Raw genomic sequence first — 21,443 nt, forward strand, 5'->3', positions numbered from 1 at the left:
GGGTTAGCTTCAATCACCTCCGTCAGGGCAGGGTTCGGCATAGACAGAGAGGAAGCACGATGCTAATTGAACAATTGGATGTGCTAAAAGGGGAGAAAAAGGGGTAAAAATTTAAAAAATATAAAAAATTAAAATTAAATAATGTAAATCTAATGTATTAACTACAAAAATAAGGAAACTAAGATTGACTTGGAAAAAAGAGTTGTCTCCTTTGTTAATAGACTTGTGGGTTGTATGGATTTAAAAGAAATGAAATAAAACAAATTCAGGGTAGCGAGTGCATTTCCTGATCCTGCCCTGAACGACGACTGCTTCTTGTTTTGTCTGTTTGCTGTAACAAGATTCGCAACTGAAAAAAGAACAGATAAGCATAATTAAACATTGTAAATTCAGAACATCCTTTGGCCTTACTGATTCACTCGAGGACATGAACAGACTGTAGAATAGAATCAAATATCTGGAAGCTCATTGCAGATCAGTAGGCAAACATCTGGTGCTGGTGACTTCATGTTAGCCACTACACAAGGCTGAGTGTGTGATCTCAGTGTGTAATGAGATTAATTTAAGAAAGGTGTTTTCAATGGCTTAGAGATAGAGACTGATAGATTGTAGTTTAGATATGGTGCACAACACGATTGTAGGTGCATTGACTGAGTAAATTCAGAAATAAGACTGACCTAGTGTTCCATTGTATAGACTAGGTGAGAAGTTGAGTAACCAGTTACCTTTTCACAAGGCTGATATGGGTGTTGGATCATTTTGTTTCCTAAATATACGCTTTTTATCTGCACAAAATGTGTTGTGTATCCATGTTTTTCCTGGTCATAAACACCTGGACGGCCAAAGCCTTCCCCTAGTCCAGAGTCTATTCCTGCATTAAGCGTATTGTTTTTGGGATAGGCTTTAGGCCCATCATTACCATGTCCAGAGTTAATAAATTAAAGTGGTAGGGAAAGTTTACAAGACAGTAGTGAGAACTACTATGTTGTACGGCTTGGCACATGTGGCACTGACAAAAACACAGGAGAAAAAGCTGGAGGTGGCAGAGATGAAGATGCTGAGATTCTCCATGGGAGTGACAAGGATGGACGGAGGGCAGGACGTTTTGGAGACAGACCTAGAAAGTCGAGATTGAGACAGGAGTTTTGTCTAGAGAGGGGTGCTGAGAAGGAGAGGGAGGTCAAATGGGAGGTGTATGGATGCGCTGAGGGAGGACAGGCAGGATGTTCAGGACAGGACAAGATGGAGACGAAAGATCTGCTGTGCCAACCGTGAACGATAGCAGCTGAAAGAAGAAGACTGTAAACAGAATAGCTAATCATGGTATTTGAACGAATTAACGTTTAACCACCATGTTTTGCTTCTAGCCTGAGTTAAGCGCATCTGACCATATTTAATACTATGTCGAAGAGCACCATCTCACTATATATCAGCTAGAAATGTATGCCAAGTAGAAAGATGAGGCTCAGCAAATTAATCAACCACGTGTTGACTGTAAATACCAGTGTAGTTTGAGCTACAGGATGAAACGTGCCTTCACCTGCTTTACTCCACAAGTTTTCAGGATAGAAAATTGCTTATTGAAGGCAAAGCTGAAACACTTCAAATGAGTTTCATTTACACCAGTGCTCACACTGCACCGATTAGAATTAGAATATACGATTAAAATACATTCAAATATGTAGCGCAGGCAAGGGACACTCTGTGGACCGGGACACGTTTAGGTGTGGCCCTTACTTCTGTACTTTGTTTTATTTTATTATTTTACCAGCTTTTGTTAGGTGTTATGGCCTATTTTGCCCAAGTAACTGACAAAAAGCTGTGAGCCACTGCCCCAGGACTTGATTTAGAACTTGAGTTGAGAAGACACTAACGTAGAGTCCATAAACTTGCAGACTTTTGCCAGCAGGGGGAGCCAGCACTCGTGTGTGAGGATGACTGAACCCGCAGGCATGTCTTTAATTACTCTGTGGTTTAATTGATGTTAAAACAAATAGAAAAACTTTGCATGTCTGCTTAGACATGCCAAAACATGATCTCGCTTCTATTTGAATATTGCATAGGTAAAGACAGAATTTAGTCACAGTGTTCATTTGCACTAATGACAATGCTACTGCTCCAGTTTAAATGTTAGGAACAGGCTGCTGTGGTTTGATTTTTTGCTCCCAGTTTACTGTTCTTTTGTCCACATCAAGTATTATGGTTTTCTTAATATGTTCCCACCTTCCAAAAACATGCGTGTATGTGAATTGGTTACTCTAAATCACCTCTTGGTGTAAGTAAATTGTTTTGGGTTTTTTTGCATCTGCACACTTACACATCTTTGTCATGCCAGTCCAGAAAAAAACATGCTCCTACTAAAAGCATTACAACCCCAAATCAAAAAAGGGACAGCATGGAAAATGCAAATAATAAAAAAAACACAGAGTTTCTTACATTTATTTTGACTTTTATTTCATTGCAGACAGAATATCTCATGTCAGAGATATCTCATGTTTTTTTCTGCTCAACTTAATTTTATTTATTAATAAACATCCATTCCTGCATTTCAGGCCTGCAACACATTCCAAAAAAAGTTGGGACAGTAAAGCATTTACCACTTTGTAATTATGCTGTTCCTTTTCACCACACTTAAAAGACGCTTTGGCACTAACGATACCAAGTGATTTTGTCTTTCAACTTTTATTTTGCAATAGTACGGGGTCGTCGTGGTCACATTTTTCGTTTCAAAACTCCCCACATTCTCTATTGGGGACAGGTCAGGACTGCAGGCAGGCCAGTCCAGTACCCGTACCCTCTTCTTCCACAGCCATGCCTTTGTAATGTGTGCAGCAGGAGGTTTTGCATTGTCTTGTTGAAAAATTCATTGTCATCCCTGGAAAAGATGACGTCTTGAAGGCAGCACATGTTGCTCTAAGATCTCAATGTACTTTTTACTAACCACTTTTTACTGGTCAGGGTCATGGTGGATCTGGTTTCACATTAAAACAATCCCTGCAGGCAGTACTACTGCACCTAGAGACAGTTAAATGCTTTGAGTTAGTGGTAAAAGGCTAGTGTATCTGAAAAACACCAAACTGGACATGGAAAGCACATGCAAAACTTGTACTAGACAGTGACTGGAGGTTAGAATCGTTCCAATGTCGCCAGGCCATGGTCATATTGTGGATCCTAATTTGCTAGATAACAGTGTTTTGTAGACAAACTGGTTCAATAGTTTATGTTCCTACAGTCAGTTTTGATAGTCTCATGATTGTTTTGGTGATGCTAATAACAGTGCTGGTGTTGACCTGTCGACTCTGCACGCATATGTATCGACTGTGACCATTTTGGTCTCTCATACCTTAATGTCCAGTCCATTGATCGGACGCGGTCTTGCAGCGTCTGACCTCTTGCGCCTACAGAAGCCCTCTCCATGGCAACCCCCCACTTCGGCCAATTGTGAATTCCACCCAAAAAGAGAGACAGGGCGAGAGAGAAAGAGGTAACACGGGGAAGGGGGAGGAAAGAGACTCTCTCTCTCTCTCTCGCTGTATGTGCGTCTCTCTCATTCTCCTATAGAAACAGTTCGGTGGAGAACATGAGCAGTGGCGCGCGCTCCTGTCGCGAGCCGGACACTGCAACCCGTGGCCGCGCGCTGAGCAACATAACGCAGAGAGGATCAGCGCGCACGGAATACTGGACGCAAACCGAGCGCTCCGGAACCATATCAGACAAGAAGGGGTGTGTTTACCCCTAATAAAAACCTGGAATATCCAGATCCAGAATCATAAAGTCCCGGATAATCATTCGGTTTGTTTGTGCCCGAGCGCGCTGACTGAGTGAATGAGATGTCGGTGCGGGCAGTGCTGCGCTCCTGTGCCGGGTGGCTCTCCTTCCTCCTGCTCGCCTTTGTCCCGCAGCCAGCGGTCACATCTCTCCGATCTGCACACGGTGAAACTTTATAAACTTTATTCCTCCACTTATTCTCCTCCTGCGTGTGCATGTGCGTGTGTCTGTGCTCTGTATTTCTGTGCACTTGAGTATGTTTACATCCTGCAATCATGTTGATTGAGATAAATGCAGTGCGCGTTTAAAACTATGTGATCACTTTATATAGGACTTGTTTTACTATTAATGAGTGATGACACTTGATCTTGATCATGTAGATTGCTACAACTACACATACAGTGAAGTTTTCACTTCACCTCATATCCTTCCTCTGTCCTTGTGTGTAATGCTGTTGCAGTGTAAGTGTGCATTTAAAGTCCACATCATGTATACTGCTGATGTCAAAAGTTTGCATGCACTTTAATATATATATATATATATATATATATATATATATATATATATATATATATATATACTGGGTCAAAATACACATCATGCAACTTAGATTATTAATTGGGTGGCATCTAAAGTTTGTGATTATTATATTATTATTATTATACATTTCTCTGTAAAAACTACATCTAGTCTGACTGCATCATTGACATGACATGAAAGAGTGGAAAAACCCAGTTATCTTACATGTATTTAGATAGAATGATTAGATAGAATTCAAGAACCATCAAAACAGTTCTGGCCTAAATTAGACCTAAAACTGTCCACACCATGAGCTTCAAAGCTGCACAGTCAAAGTTTGTCAAAGTTGCTGATCATATATAGGACTTGGGTTGCTATTAATAAGTGATGACATTTGATCGTGATCAGTGAGTGCATTTTTAGATTGCTGCAACTACACCGTTGTGATTTTCTATAACTGATTAATTACATTAAAACACATACTATTTAGATATATACATTCTGCAGCTTGGATTATTAATTAAGTGGCATCCAAAGTTTGTGATTATTTAATTAATATATGTGGTGACTTACCGGTGCCTATAAAATAGAGCTAGTCTGAATGCACCCATCATTAAAATGACACAAAAGAGTGGAAAAAAACCCTGTTACCTTACTTATTTACTTTAAGAACAATCAAAACAGTATATTTGAAGATCGTGGAACATAGGTAAAACTGTCCACACCATATGCATCAAAGCTGCACAGTCAAAGTTCGACTGAAGTTTGTTGCTCATCACACAAACAAAGGAAAAGCAGAAGGAAACTTCAATCACCTGACTGCCACGACAAAGATGTACCTTACGAATAAATTAAAACTTTTGATTTGAACTGTATAGACTGGCTCTAAATGGTGCTGTATAGAGTTGCATTTCACATCCTGATAATACCTGATTAATGTAGTTTTAGTTCAAGTCTCAACAGTTTCCTCAGACAGTTTCCCTCTTTATTTTTGGCCGATTTAATGCTGAGTTTTTTGCTATTATAGACACATTATTTTACTTTTACAAAGGATCAACCCATAAAAGTTTTGATCTACATTACCTACATTTACAATTAGCTGAAACCTCTTACAGCTGTGACAGAGATCAATTTAAGCAATTGAGGCTTGAAGACTTGCTCACAGCCCAAACAGCGGCATCCTGGCAGATACAGGTAGATACAGGCAGATACAGATTGAGCCAGCAACCTTCAGATGACTAGCCCAATACTTTAACCACTGAGCTACTGCTGCCCCACCCTGACCTGCTCTTGCTTTACTACACAGTTAAGCTGCAAGTTACTTTAAATAATGTAATTTAGCTACACCAAACTGCTTCTGAGAAATGTAGATAACTACACTACAAGCTACAAAAGTCACAGAACTACATTATAAAATTACCACATAAAGCTATTAAATAACAATCATGCTGCTCAGGTGATGCTCGGATCTATCACGCTAGCACATCACTGCTGAATCTAACCGGTGCTATCGGCAGGCCGAGCGTCTACACAGACATGATTGGCTAGGTGTAACTACTCATTGCACCACTGTGCTGCTCCAGCTGCAATCAGCAAATCATTACGTATTACATTCTTAATGACCGTTGCTTAGACCAGCATTAACATTACTCGTCTCATATTAATCTTGAGATTGAGAGAACTGAAACAGGTGAGCATCACATAGTGCCCTCTGGAAAGGGCATCCCTTAAACTCGTGCTGCAAAGTTGGAAGCATATAGTATCCGTTATGTGTCCTACCTGATTTTAAATGGCTAAGCAAGGAACTGCATCAGGAATGCACCACCTCAGCATCCTGCACTGTGTGTGAGGTGCACAGTTAAGGTTCACGCTCATACACACAAAAAAGTCGTCCCCCTGGGCCACTGACAGGGACAGAGTATTGGAGGGGGGGTGCATCTTGGGTGGTCTGCTTTCCATTGTGGGAAAACCCAATATTTACATTTTGCAGTTTGAAGCACTTTTCGTGTTTTTCGGTTTCCACAACGTACAAACGTACAACACATTCAACATCAGTGGTACAGGGCTGGAGGTGTTGGTGGTGGTGCTGCACCTGTTCACTGTGTGCTGTCCGACAGTGTGTGTGTGTGTGTGTGTGTGTGTGTGGCTTATCTCCAGGTTTTAGCGAATATCCAAAACATTTCTTGAATAATGAAGATCTTACTGATAATGTAGGTGTTTAGATGATGTTTATGAGTCCTGGAGAGCTCACTTGATTTTAGTGGGTATCCGGACCTGAATGAGGCAGAATGAAGTTAGGAGGACCTTTCTCAAACTGTTGTCATAAAGTTGAAAGCATAAAGTACATTTTCTCACAATAATTTGTTACACATATTAGCTGAAACACCTGAACTTAATAATGCGGTGTCTACATACTTCTGGCTATATAGTTTATATAATTCTCTAGTCTTTTAGTGCAGAAACAAGCTGGATTTCATTCTACAGGCTCCCTAAGTTGGTTAAATCTGGTCATGTAAGCATCATGTAGGCAGCAATTTTTGACCGTTTCTTTGTTTTATAAAGTAGTAGTTTGGCTAAACATGTTACTAGTCAACATTTACCTCAGGATAACTAATCGCAAACTATTGCTATGTAAAAATTGACTAGCTAAACTAGTTTTCTGGCCAATTTTGCAATGTTCATAGACGTTCGCAAGTTACTTTCACATCATTGGTAGTGGGGTGATTGGAACGCACCTTTAGTCTCTGTCTTGATACGTCTCAGTTGTTTTATTTCATTTATGATTACAATTATGGCATTTAGCAGATGCTTTAACCACGTGCTTGCATGGTACTCAGTCATAATTGTAAGTTGTAGAAATGTAAACATGGGTTTTAAAAATGCATCCGAAAAGTGGTCAAAACTCAGTGTGTTACCAGGATGTGGATCATGTGGTGCAGTAACAATTACGGTATTAAAATAGAGTGACCTCTATGTGGTCTATTCTCTGAAGGCTTCTCACAAGACTGTGAAGTATGTCTGTGGGAATTTGTGCCCATTCAGTCAAAATTTGTATGGCTGGGCACTGATTTTTCCTTTCAAATCTGTTTAGTGGGGCTGAGGTCAGGACTCTGTGCAGGTCACTGGAGTTTCTATACTTGAAACTGAGCTTTTCTTCATGTCTTTATAGAGCTTGCTTTGTGGGCAGGGGCACAGTCATGCTGGAACAAGAAAGGACCTTCCCTAAACTGTTGCTGCCAAGTTAGAAGCATATAATTTCTTTTATGTAATTAAATTATTACACCTGTTAAAGATCTTTTTGGGCTGCTATTGCAACAACTGAATCACGTCATCCAGCCCTTAGTACAAGACACTGATGTTCCGATTTCTCGAGTGCGACCTGACTACATGATTGTGGTAAAATACAATGACTTTAACTTGTTTTTTATTATATTTATATTTCGAAGTTATATTAAAGGAAAAAAAAGGGGTCCAAGAGAGTTGATTGAGAACTGGTGTGTATCGTAGCACCAAGGCAACCGGTGGGTGAGATGTGACATGCTGCAGCGGTGTGTGTTGGTGTAACCTCTGCTCCATCTCCCAGCCAAAAACCCCCTCAAGTCCAAACGAGAGAAAGCAAGACGGAGTAGGAAACGCTTAGCGAGAGTCTCCCAGACAGAGATGGATGGACTGATACACAGTGAGAGCGTTATGTGTGTTACATGAACCATCTACAGGATGCTCCGTCTCCCTTTTGCTCAGTGTGGGAACTGAACCCACTGGCCTGATTGAACTGAGCACCGGGTGCCAGAGAGCAGAGAAAAGGCCAAACTGGTACCGCAGACTCCCACGGAGAGGGGAGGGGACGCACCAATACAACTTACTCCCTCTTTATTCCGCCGGGGGGTTTGTTTGCTTTGTCTTGCCTTTCACTCGGTGCTTTTGTCGGCTCGAGCAATGGCCTTGTACGCAGCAGATCTCCTGCTGTAGCCTGCTGCTGGTAGTTTCTTAGTTAAGGCTACCTATATGATGAAAGGCTAACGTCCAAACTCATGTTGACATCAGAAGTTTTATTTTTAATGATGACTGTTTGGTGTTTTGTATCTTAGATAGCCACTCAGTAAACAGCTGGAATTCATGCATTGGTAAAGACGTGTGTCAGTTCTAGTGTGAAATTATTATCGACAGTACTTTTTAAATATTGTCACCTTAGTTGACAAAATCTGGTGGCACAGTGGAAAATTGAAGCAGCCCACTACCACTTGGATCCGGGTTCGAATCTTCAGCTGTGCTATCGGACAATCATGCATCTACGTAGAGAAATTGATTGGCTTTGTCGAAGGTGAAGAGATGGCAGCATAAATTCATTTTCATCAACCACATTATCTTGGTTAGGGTTGTGGCGGGTCTAGTTCCATTAAGAAACACTATGCACAAGGCAGGATTACCCTGGTTCTGTTATTTGGTCCACCTGTATATACCAGTGTCCTTTAATTTGTATTTAATCTGTTCTTTACCAGAAGCTTTTGAGCGAAGTGCAGATGATCCCACCACAACCCCAGTGCACACCTCCGAGCTATTTAAAACGCATTACTGTGCATAAGTGCATATTACACACATTGTTAGCTTCATAAACATACATAAAAAGTCTATGCTCATAAAATTAAGACATACTGTGTTTTTATTCTAAAACATTTCTGAGATTTAATGGGAATTTAATGTTGAGAACTGCTGTTTTTAACATTTAATTCCAGAACTGTGAGTATCATATACAGTATGTGTAGAGCTCAGGTTGTATTAAAGGCTGTTATTTTTGTAAAGGAACAATAACATCTTTATGGTCGACCACATGGCAAACTGGCTTTACTGTCCAGATTAAACTTGGCTGAAGACTAAGAAATATATTTTATTGAACAACAGCAGTGTTTAATAATAATAAGAAGAAGAAAATAATAACAGTAATAATAACAATACAATAATAATAATAGAAATAATAATAAAATAATAATAATGAATATTAAGTGCTCTTATTAAGTAAATGGCAAAAAGTATTCTTATCTGTACAGTGACTTTAGACACACATACCCATCATTTATTTTATTTATTTATTTATTTATTTATTTTTTAGCTGTCCTGGTTCTTCCTTTATAAAAATCCAGAAGCTATGTAAAATACTTTTCTTTTATCTCCTTTGGAGAGTCTCACACTAAATTATTTTGTATGCAAGAATAATGAGAGTAAAGCTTCTTCTTTTTCTTAAGATGTATATTATCTTATAAATCTGACTTCATTTGGAATTATGGGCTGCACATACGTACTGGGGTCCTGGGCTAAAACCTTGTTACTGTATGTGAAGAGTTTGGAATGTTCTTCCCGTGTGCGAGTTTCCTCCTGGTATTTGTACGGTCCTGTTTTATAAGTTGGTTTGTGATACAGTGTTGGACTGTTCTTCACATTTAATCTTTTGTATTTTGTAGATTTAACACTAGGAGGCACTTCTCTGTTGATGAACTACTTTTCTTTGAAACGTTCAGTAAAACCACCATGTTAATACAGCGTGAAACTCCTACACTGCTTGGAAAACTCATTTTTCATAGAAGCAGCGGACGGCGTTTTGTGTTGTCCAGAACAGCTACAGAGTCTCAGAGAAACCCATCAGTGTTACAGTTTCCCTTCATTCCTCATGTGGTCATGGACATTCTCGTGTAGTTGTAAAATCCTGAGTGTGTCAGACAGGCTTCTATTTTCGGGACCTGCTCAGTGTCTGAGAGATGAAACTGTTATTTTGCTTTTCACTGGATTTTGTGTTTTTCTTCTATTCACACACAATCTCAGACACAATCTCAATATCAGTCGTTTTCCTGACAACAAAGCCGATAAAAGACACCAAGTTTATGGTACACTAGACATGCAGACATTTTGACTGACAGTACAGACGAAACAGACAGTTTTTGACAGACGGTCTGTAAATGCAGTTTCAAAGATTGCAATCTACTTGTTTACTCACTCACATTCTGAAAAATTGTGAGTAAAATCTTCTAGCCAATATTAAATAAGGAACTGGTAAGAATCCTCATGTAAGTTGTGGGGTTTGTTAAATTATATACAGTACATACAGACGTCCTCTGTAAATCCCATACATTTATTTTACTATTTCTGTGAGCTATAGTGCATCTTCTAGGCAAACCCAACAAAATATAGAGTTATTATAGAGTCCTGTCTAACACAGTGGTCATAGTTATGTTAGGGCTGTTCATCCTAGTTAGTATCAAGTAATCAACCTCCTTTTTATACTCATAAAGTGACCATTGTTCCATGTGGCTAGGCAGTAAAATACTAAAAGCGACCACTCCTATTATGATAGAAATGTTTCATCATATTGAACAGGTGGTCAGTCAGAAAAACCTTGCAGTGACCTTTCTCTATTTCATAGGAAGCCACCGTACCCCCTGACTGTAGGGGTCTGTACTGTATACATGTATCACTTACCACACTTCTGTAGACCGGTCACTGTTTTTTGGACCACAGATTGTCTTATTCCCCTGCCATGTTAATCCATTATTTTGAATTTCACTGCCTGGTGACACGACCTGCGTATGTTAATGCAGGACTCAGTGTTTAACAGATTTCCATCAATTAAAAAAAAGACGGCTGCAGTTGGAGCTCTGATCATGTTTTGTCCAGAGGGAAATTTCTAAACCACTGTCAATTTTCAGAGCTGGATCCAATCAGATATAACCAAAACATCTGATATCATCCTGGCCACCTCTGTTCTAGGTCTGAATCTGATTAGCATTTTAATCACTTTTTTATTAAAACAATAAGATCGCTGTATGATAGGAAACCATGAAAAATGCTCTCGCCATGTGGAAGTTGGCACAGATCTTGACTATTGAATTATTCGAAACAGGGCTGCATTTTGTTAAGCACGGCCCAGCTGTGTAGTTCTTAAACATCAGTTTCTGCCCACAGCAGGTGGGGGGCAGTGTCCGTACAGTCAGACTGCCAGGCTCATCCAGACATCATGTACATATACTGCTAATTTTTCTGAAACAAATTGAATATTTGAATGAACATGTGCAGTCTAGTAATTGCATTTTCTGGCTGAGAGAGACCGCAGACTCCCACATGTCCCTTACGTGTCACGCCTTTGGCTCTTCTTTTCAGCAGCCAGCACCGGATTTCTTCTTAAACCACAAACTCCAGTAATTAATAGTGTGTCCTATTAGTACCTTATCAAATTGGGTTTGGGAATTTAAAAAGAATAAAGTTGATGTTCAGCTATATGCAACAGTAATGTATGGACCATTATGATTTATTAATTTATTTATTCTTAGGATTTCAACCTCATGTTTTACAAACTTTGGTTACATTAATGACAGGACACGTAATAACTGGTTACACAAGATTCATCAGTTCAAGTTTTTCATGTCAAACACAGTCATGGACAATTTCACATTTCCACTTGCATGTTTTTGGACTGTGGGAGGAAACCGGAGCTACCGGAGGAAACCTACACAGACACAGGGAGAACATACAAACCTCACACAGAAAGGACCGGGCTCGCTCTACCTGGGAATCAAACCCAGGACCTTCTTGCTGTAAGGCAACAGTGCTACCCACTGAGCCACTGTGCCACCCAACCATTATGATCCTACATTATTAAATGCACTGACTGATTGATCAATGCAACTGATTGATCAATGCAACAAGAATTGTTAACATTCTTTTAATTTTTTCCCAGAAATACTCTCTGTCTTAAAACCACAAGATGAATCAATTCTATTTTACATTAAAAATTACAGCTGCGTGGGTAGCACAAGGAGTCTGAAGTTTGTAGCATAGACACATGTGTGCTAATGACTAAACAGAAAGCTCAGAAAACAGTGCAGGCCCCTGGTGTTATGGAACATTAAGCTGTATGTGTGTTGCTGTTTGGTTTATGTGTTTACCGACGGAAAGTGTTTACAGTTCAAGCCCTGTAGTAAATGAACCAAAGGAAATGCTTTATTCTGCTGGGCAGGAAAAACAGTCCACGTATTCAGCTTTTTAAAAACTGAACGTTGATTCATACTGGCTTTACACTGAGATGGCACAGTGGTGATGACATTTAGAGGTGCGATGGCAAAATCAGAGGAGCCGTGTGAATATTACAGCTGACCCGGCAACCTCCACATGAGAGACCTGATGTCACACGATGGGTTGAAACTGCGACTGATGTTTGGAACTGCGAAAACGGTGGCCTGCAGTTTGTCCTCAATCACATGCACATGTTGATTGTGCACTAACGCAAATGTTTCATGAAGTGTAGTAGGAATCAGCCCGCTGATTCAGATTTTTGATTTAAATATTGTTTAAATATTGTTTACTGGCTCGAGGGTTGAATGTAGCATGCAGAAAAATGTCATCTGGCTTCTGATTTCTTTTGTACGATACATTTATAGATTGCTGTTCATATGTTAATATGCTTAAATGCTAAAAAAGATAAATTAGCTGTTAGTTTATTCAATTTATTTTTTTGCCATACAAAACGATGACCACAGGTTAATGTACTGGACTAGTGATCAGAAGGTCTCACATACCTGCTCATATTAGCATATGTTACATAAAATGTAACATATTTAAATTATTATTATTTATTCATTTAAATTTTTTTTTGCATTTTCTCCCCTTTTTCTCCTGATTTTTAGCGCTTCCAATTCCAATTTTTACCCAATTGTGTTATGCTTCCTCTCTACTGGAGCTGACTCCCTGCCCTGATTAAGGAGAGCGAGACGTCCCCTCCAACACGTGCGCATTAATCGCACATCTTTTCACCCGCATGAGACGAGTTCACATGCCGATCAGCTACACCCTGATCCACACTCTGATCAGCATTATTCCTCGACTCTTGTGCAGACGCCATCAACCAGCCAGCAGAGGTCGTAGCTCACTCAGTCATGAGGAGACCCTGTCCGGCTTGTCCTACCCTATGAACAATAGCCAATCGTTGTTCATACAGCCGCTCAGCCCAGCTGGATGGCAGAGCTGAGATTCGATACGATGTATTCGAAATCCCAATTCTGGTGTGCTAGCGTGTTTTAGCGCTGCGCCACCTGAGCGGCTATTAAATTATTATTTTGAAACAACTTGCACAAAAAACAAATCAGCAGATTTTATTTTAATGTATAGATTTTCTCCACTTGCTTTAAAAACGCAGGTATGATGACAAAGTGGCATCAGTGGAAACCAGACCCAGTGCAACCCTGACCAGGATGAGATGTAGTGAAACATAAAAATGAGGCAAAAAGTGCTTTTTTGAGGTACAGTACAAGGTGGATCTGTAATAGAGGGCAGGTTTATGGTCTAATGGGGACACAAGCCGAGGAATGTGAGGTCGTCTGATGTTGAAAGACCTGAAACCCCAATATACAACACTAATGATGTGTCCCAGCATGGATCCAGAGGATGTATCTTTAAAGCTTGAGTAAATTTTGTTTAAAATGTGTCTTATCTAAATAACGAAGTGTTTAAAATAAGAGCCCTATGAGGTCAGTATTGACATTATGCTCACTAGCCTCTTTGATTTATAGACTATTAGCAATGTTAGTGTTTGAGGTAGTTTTTGCCAGTGTAATCTATAGAAGTCAGTATATATATATATATATATATATATATATTTTTTTTTTTATATATATACTGTATATTACACTGGTAGGATAGTTGGTTTATTACGTTTACTGAGAGTCCATCATCATATATCAGATCTTTTATGTGGCGGACTAAATCTAACTGTGTGCTATAAAACGCTGTTATTTATTCATGTTAATTTTTAGCACCTTGCATACAATGTAGTACAGTGTGCAGCGCTTGCTGCTAAAGAGCCGTTTCTATGCTGCCTTGATCACCCAGACCCAGTAATTTTATGGTTTGGTTCTACAGGAAATGCCTAAAATATCAGACTAACACTTGTGCTGTAATTGCCATGTTGGCTCCTCTTAAAGCCACTTTAGTAACGAGCTAAAGCGGTAGAGCGAAAGGCTAATTGGCACCTGCAGTGAAGAAAGAGACTTAGCACCTCAGTTAGCCTTAGTTACAAGTGTGTGCAATAAAACTCTCAGTATCAAACTCTATAAAAAGAGTCGGACACCATCAATTCAAACCTTATAGACTTGTAGTCTGCCCTCCCTGACATTTTGAAAATGGATATGTTGGTTTATCCCTAAGGGGTGGAATACGACCAGGCGTATGTAATTTGCAGAGATGGGTTCATTAGTCTTTTTATTCCTACCTGAATACATTTGTAAAGACGAATCTGTATCCTGACCCACCAATACCCTGTGGATTCATCTCAAATCCCCGTTTCATGAACTCCTTTTCCACATGTAAGTTTGTCCTGTTGAATATTACTTCATTGATATTACTCATGAATGATAATAACCTAAATGGGTGATGGGGTGGCACAGCGGTAAAAAAGCTAGCCTGCTAAGCTTATCACTGCTATAAGTCTACACAGACCTGACTGTCTATGTCTTCAAGAGGGTAGTATTTGGTCAGGTAGGGAAACTATATATATAAATATGGAGTTCCCCTACCTTACCAATAACAGGCTTCACTAAATTTTGGAGTGTGTGGGAATTTGTTCCCATTTAGCCAAAAAAGCATTTGTGATGTCAAGTGCAGAGTTTGGATTAAAAGGCCTGGCTTGTAATTGATGTGTTAAAGGGTTGAGGTCAAAACTGTTTCTCTATACTAAACCCTTCAAACTATAAACCTTGCTTTATGAACCTTGCTTTGTGCACAGGAACACAGTCATGCTGGAACAGGAAGATGACATTATTTACACTTATTTAGTATAGTTGATTTTAATTTTAACTTTTTTATTATACTTAACAATATACAGGGTTGTATAGTGCAATTCTAGTCATTGCAGCAAAGCAAATGACTTAAGTTAAGTTAAGTTGTAAAATGCTGATGCTCTAGATGCTGAAACTTGTTTGGACACTTTTCTTGTGTCGCTTGTCTGATTCTAGTAAAAACATTCAAGAGAAAATTGGTGACGCTTGAGTTTGAAGTGCTGATGAGTAAAAGTTGCTTAATGAGAATGATTCTCGTAATCCCTTTACTTTAAGCTTTACGTGACTTCGTGATTCATGTTGTGTTTATTTAATTTGGCGTTATGCTAATGCAAACATCTCATGACCGGGTCATGATGCATCATTATAATAATAAACGAATATAGATAGTAAATTGATTCTAGTTCATTTGTAAAGGAAAAAAGATTTAAAGACAGGGATGAAAAAGACAGAAAGTGGCTGGAAAAGAAAGCAAGAGAAATAATGAAAAAGAAACAAGCACAACAACAACAATAATAACAATAATAATAATAATAATTAACTATGTGCGTTTTCTAAAGAAAATACGTGTGATTGCATCTCAGCAGTGGCAGTCTAAAAGAGTCGACTCTTTAAGCTTCTAATCGCCCCTTCACTCAGTACTATTGACTCATCAAATTGACTCTTAACAGCGAGTCATCTCCTGATAATCAATTAAGAGAATCGGTTTAAAGATTCTCATTCAGCTCATTCGACTCATTTGAATTACGTGCACGCGACGTCATTTTTCCAACCGTCAACTTGGAGACTGAAATTAAAACGTCGACGTTGGATCATTTTTCGTCAAAGTAAATAAAGGTAATAAATTATTTTGTATGTTTTAGCAAATTAATCATCTATATAAACTGTATATGACGCTTGTTTTTAACTTCAGTTATCAATGTACGTACTTGCTGGTTGACGTAGCTAGCTTGTCAAGTGCAAAAAACGAAGTTCAGAACGACTGGTCATATGTTTATATTAACCTCACACACAGTGAGGAGGATGGTTCAAGTGGCCAAAGAATCTCCAAGTATAACACTTTGCAAATTTGCAAATATTAATTAAGTATTGAGGTCAGAAATCCCAGCTACGATCAGATGTCACCAGACAACACTAGACAGATGGCATTGGAGAACGTTGATCCATCTGTGCAGCCAACCATCGCAAAGTGATCACTGAGTAGTGGCATGACCATAGGAACTTGTTTTGTGGTTAGATGAGACCAAAATTTGACAATAAACAGACACAAAGATGGTCATTCAGAGAAGTACCTCATCCCAGGTGTGAAGTGTGGTGGTGAAACCCTGATGTTGGATTGGATTGTTAAATCAAACCCTGAGTGCCTGAGCCAGGAGGTTTAATCTGGATTGTACAGTAGCTTGATATTCCGACAGGTCAGTGATTTAAAACAAACCTTAAAATCACCAAAAGAATGGTTCACTGACCACAGAATCAAGGTTTTGCCATTACCAAGCCCCCTGACCTAAACCCCATAGCAAACATGTGAGATGAGCTAAAGAGGACAGTACACAAGCATAGACCTTAAAATCTGAAGGATCTAGAGAGATGTAATGGTCTCAGATCCCCTGCCATGTGTTTCACAGCCCTTTAAAGATTATTTTAGCAACATTAGGCTGCACAAAATACTAAATGAAAGGGTTCAGACAGGGACTCTCTGGCTTTTTCATTTGAGCTCCTGTCAGCAGTTTTAAGCTTTAATTTCTGAGAACTTAGTGGGTAAATGGTACCAATGATACTTACTGTAATGATACTTACTAAGTCTGATCTCAAGTAAATGAAATCTAATTATTTTATGATCGGAGCCTAAAGACTTATCAGAGCCTGCATACTTCTTGACTGAGCCAACTAGTTTTAAGATTTTTTGTCACCTTGGAAAATGTTCTTGCTGCATGGACAGACAATTTCACCAGTATTAAATCATTTTCTCCTCAAATTCAGTGTTTTTTTTGTATTCTAGCTAATCGTTTCTGCAGTGTAGAGTTTGTTGCCCTGCGCTGAAGGTGCACATGAATATTGGTGGCTGTCGGGTAAAGGAAAGTTTTTTTGGTTTTAAAAAAAATCAAATAATCGGATCGTATATAACAAAAAAGGCGATTTTTGTCTTGTGTCCAGTGTTATCAGGGAAACTGAATTTATTGTGACCTTGACAAGATTAAATTAGTGCTAAAAATGAAATGAAAAAAAAAAAAAATTATGTATATATATACAGTATATAAAATGTTGATGATTGATAAAAGCTGGCTTAATGGCTCAGTGGGTCGCACTGTCACCTCACAGAGTAAAGAGCCTGGGTTTGATTCCTTGGCCAGGCCACCTGGAATTTGCATGTTCTCCCTGTGTCCTTGAGGGTTTCCTCTGGGTGCTCCGGTTTTCTCCTGATGTGTGTGCAATGTATGTGTGTGCCTTGTGATGGACTGGCAACCTGTCTGGTGTGTTTACTGCCTTTCGCTCAATGAATCATACCCACAGCGACCCTGACCAGGATTAAACTGTGGTAAAACAGACAATGAACGAATGATGCGTGGTATCAGCAATTTGAAATATTACCTGTGCATTATTGGATATTCCTAGTTAAAGTGTTTAGGAGTGTCTTCTATTCAATGTTGAGGTGTTGCTCAGTGTTGTTATGTTGGAATAACAGCACATTTAATCCAACAGTAGCGATTTTCTTGTTTTACCGCTGCTTTATCCTGGTCAAGGTTGCTTGACAGGACGGCAGTTCATCGTGAGTCCTCTGCCACATCCTCTCAGCTCCAGACATAGCCAATCATGTCTTTATGTAGATGCCTGACTGACCAAAAGCATCGCTGGTAGTGGGCTAGTGTAGTTTACCGCTGAGCTACTCGAGTGCCACATACATGGTTTTATTTAACAAAAATATATCGATCATTTTCTTTTTAAGGGTGTCAATAATTTAGAAGTTAATTTCACATGTTCTGTAAATGCAGAAATCCCCTGACCCTAGGGCAGGTTTCACTCAGGGGCAAGTGGCAAGCATTAGCAGCGCTCGGAGGATAAGTGGAAGCAGGTAGAGTAGGAGTGATATTTCTTTTATGAGCTGCTCCATCTACGCACAGTGCGCTCCTTCATTAGCCTTAGGGAAAAGGGCAGGAAGGGCGAAAGCTAAATTCTGCTCTCATGTTGATGTCTGCATTTCATCAACAACCTTTTTTTGGCCGAGCAGCCTGCGCGTCGCCTAATAACCCAGTGCCAGGCAGCGTGATGAGCTGTCAGTGTTTTCACCCCCCTCACTCACATACGCTTTACAGCACTTCATCACTCGCTGATTTTCTTAGATTCAGTGGCGCAAAGCTACAAGTCTGTCAAAGCTCTTCTCACACGCGCAGGTTTAGCCGAGTTTTACCGGCTTTCATGTGTGAAAGCTTGACACACGTGTGAACGAAAGCTGATATGTTAGCAGAGATGAGAAATACTGAGGCTAGTGATTTAAACATGAAGTGTAAATGTGACACGTGGTATTTGGACATCTGCTCTGTATCTGTACAGTGATGCTACTGTAGGACGGCTAAAACGCTATATTAAGTTAAGGTTGATGAAAGAACAAGCTCTAGCGTCGCTCTCAATAGGAATTAAGCATCAGCTGTTAAAAATAAATTTTAATGACATTTAAATAACTAAAATTTTTTGTTGATTATTGGTTAACTGGTAAATCATTGCTCATTTGGACAACATGCTTTGTCACACAACAAGAATGTAGTTTTAATAGAGCTTTATTATTTTATTTAACTAATTGTATTTTCTTCTATTCTATTTAAACATTTCCCCACCAAATTTCTCCCAGTGTTGTTGTATCCAATTACCTGATTTGCATTTTGGCATCCACTGCTGCAGTCCTCTCCTCCTGATCTGAGGAGAGCCACAACCATCGCACGCCCCCTTCGATACGAAGCCTAGCACTTCTTTGTCACCTACAAAGAAGGTGTACGGAGAGACATGCACTGTTCGCTATTATCCCCCTTGTGCAGGTGCAATCGAGCAGCCAGCAGAGGTCTTAATTGCAGCAGTTATGAGGAATCCTCAACAGCATTCCCACCCCACAGGCGAGCTTATAACTGGCCATATAGGTGCCTGGCCTGCCGATAGCAGAGCTGAGATTTGAACTTACAAATTTTATTGGTAAGAAATGTATACAGCAAAGGTCTCTCACACAGGTTCTATAGAGGATTATTTCTAGTAACTGAGGTCAAGGGAGGAGGTGATTAAGTGTGAGTATATATATGTGTATAAACACTAATGCTCTCAGAGCTTTAAGTAAACATCACCCCGTGTTTGAACTGTACAGCTTTTTAATGTGACCGGCACCTAAATATACCCACCAGCACCTCAGCACTAGAGCCAGAGGGCAGGAAAAGGAAACAAACTCCTGTGACAGACTCAGGAATTAGTACAGAGCCCCGGGGTAAAGAACAACACAACGTAAAGCACACACGTGTGTACAATCACTGACTGTAGCTCACCTGTTGCACTTTACACTTTGTCAACCTCTGTACCCCATAGGATCCCAATAGAACCTCCAAAGACCTGATGTTATTTGGATGATGGATCATTCTTAGCTCTGCAATGACCCTATCATGGTTATGACGTTCTGATATGAGTGTATCAGGTGCAGCAGTGTTGTTGGGATTCTTAAGTACTGTTTAAACCTACCAGCCTAACAATGATATACACACCAGAACAACACACACCGCTTTCTCATTACCATGTTAGCATAATTGCAGTGCTGACCACCCAAATAACATCTGAACAGTGACCTCCAGGGGTCTCTTTTAATTGATGAATGGGTTAAAGAGAGTGGCAGACTGTACAGAACAACAGATAGGTTGCAGTCAGTATTTGTATGCCCACAAAGCTTATCTATTTTAGTCAATGCATATTTGGGTCCGATCACTGGGCGCAGTGAGGTACAACATCCCGAACAGGACAACAAACCATTGTGGGCCCTCGGCCACCCTTAGACATAGCCAGTCATGTTTGAATGAAGACGTCTGACTCTGAAAGGCCAACAGCACCGCTAGAGATTCAAACCATGGATCCCATGCATAATTCTGCAACACCCAAACGCCCATGTATATATTGTGAGTCAAAGTAGAAACGAGCTCTAACCTGTGTAAGTGTGTGTGTGTGTGTGTGTGTGTGTGTGTGTGTGTGTGTGTGTGTGTGTGTGTGTGTGTGTGTGTGAGTGTGTGTGTGCGCGAGCTATATAAACTACTATATAACTGAAATCAGACTCTTCAGACCTAATAACTGGTAATAGCAGCCTGGTGTCTGATTGATGGATTAGGGGTTTTGACAGCACTGTAATCTAACAGTTTGTTTACGTCATGATTAAATTACAGTGATTATGATTCACTAAGCTTCTGACTTGTAAAAACTGCTCCCCTCTTTAGCAAACTTGCAATTACCAGCATAATTGCAAAGAAACTGGTAATTGGGAAACACTGACAGTTGTTAGGGTGAAGTAGGGCATTCCCATTCCCTAGGGCTTAGATGGTGGGTGGCAGGAGTGATGATAGTTTCGGTAGCAGCAGAAGCGAGAGAGATGTAATAGATATGATGTTAGTTATGAAGTTTCTTTGCATCAGTGAGTTTATTAATGTAAAAACAAGTCACAGTTTCATTTTAATAATCATTTTTGGTCAGAATTATGAGGGGCATTAGTTAGGAAAGCAGCTTAAAGACCAAAGGTAACTCCTTGAATGAACCGAAGAGATCCACAGCGTAGATGAATCACTGTGGACACTCTGGACAGCACAGCCATACCCGGGCAATCCACAAAGCTAGGTTTAATGAGAAACTAATAAAACATTTTCCTGTCTGATGAGATTAAAAGTAACCTTTTAGTCTTGCTGTGAAACTCCATCACCACAGTGAATCATGGTGGTGGCAGCATGATAATGTTTTTCATTACTGACCCTAAGCATACTGCTGGAGTTACATGAGAGTGGTTAAAGAAACAAGAACCGTAATATTTTAGACTAGTCTAGTCGAAGCCCAGACCTCAGTCTGATTAGGAAACGATCTCCATCCAGTCTGACAGAGGTGAAACAATTTTGCCAAGCAGAATGTTCAGGTCCGGTTGTGTAAGGCTGTCAAGTATTGACCTGGGGGTTGATACTTATGCAACCAACAAAATACTTTTAAGTTGCAATTTTATAGAATGTGTGGAGTGGGGGGTTAATTAATGCCGGATACTGTATATCATATTTTATGTATTGTTATAGTGATTTGTTTGGATTTTTAGTAGTCAGTCCCTCCAAAATCTGTTTATTAATCTATTTA

General features: G+C 39.7%; 1 protein-coding gene across 3 annotated transcripts in view; it reads left to right on the forward strand.

Annotated features, from left to right (window-relative positions):
* Nucleotides 1-3,587: 3,587 nt before the first annotated feature.
* Nucleotides 3,588-21,443, forward strand: part of scube3 (signal peptide, CUB domain, EGF-like 3) — an 85,435-nt gene continuing 67,579 nt past the window's right edge. For all 3 annotated transcript variants that reach the window (XM_063015283.1, XM_063015280.1, XM_063015282.1), the window contains exon 1: nucleotides 3,588-3,933. In XM_063015283.1, the coding sequence (XP_062871353.1) occupies nucleotides 3,831-3,933 (103 nt within the window). In that variant the 5' untranslated portion in view covers nucleotides 3,588-3,830. The remainder of the gene's footprint in view (nucleotides 3,934-21,443) is intronic.

Source organism: Trichomycterus rosablanca, chromosome 19 (genome assembly GCF_030014385.1).
Source record: "Trichomycterus rosablanca isolate fTriRos1 chromosome 19, fTriRos1.hap1, whole genome shotgun sequence".
Lineage (NCBI taxonomy): Eukaryota > Metazoa > Chordata > Actinopteri > Siluriformes > Trichomycteridae > Trichomycterus > Trichomycterus rosablanca.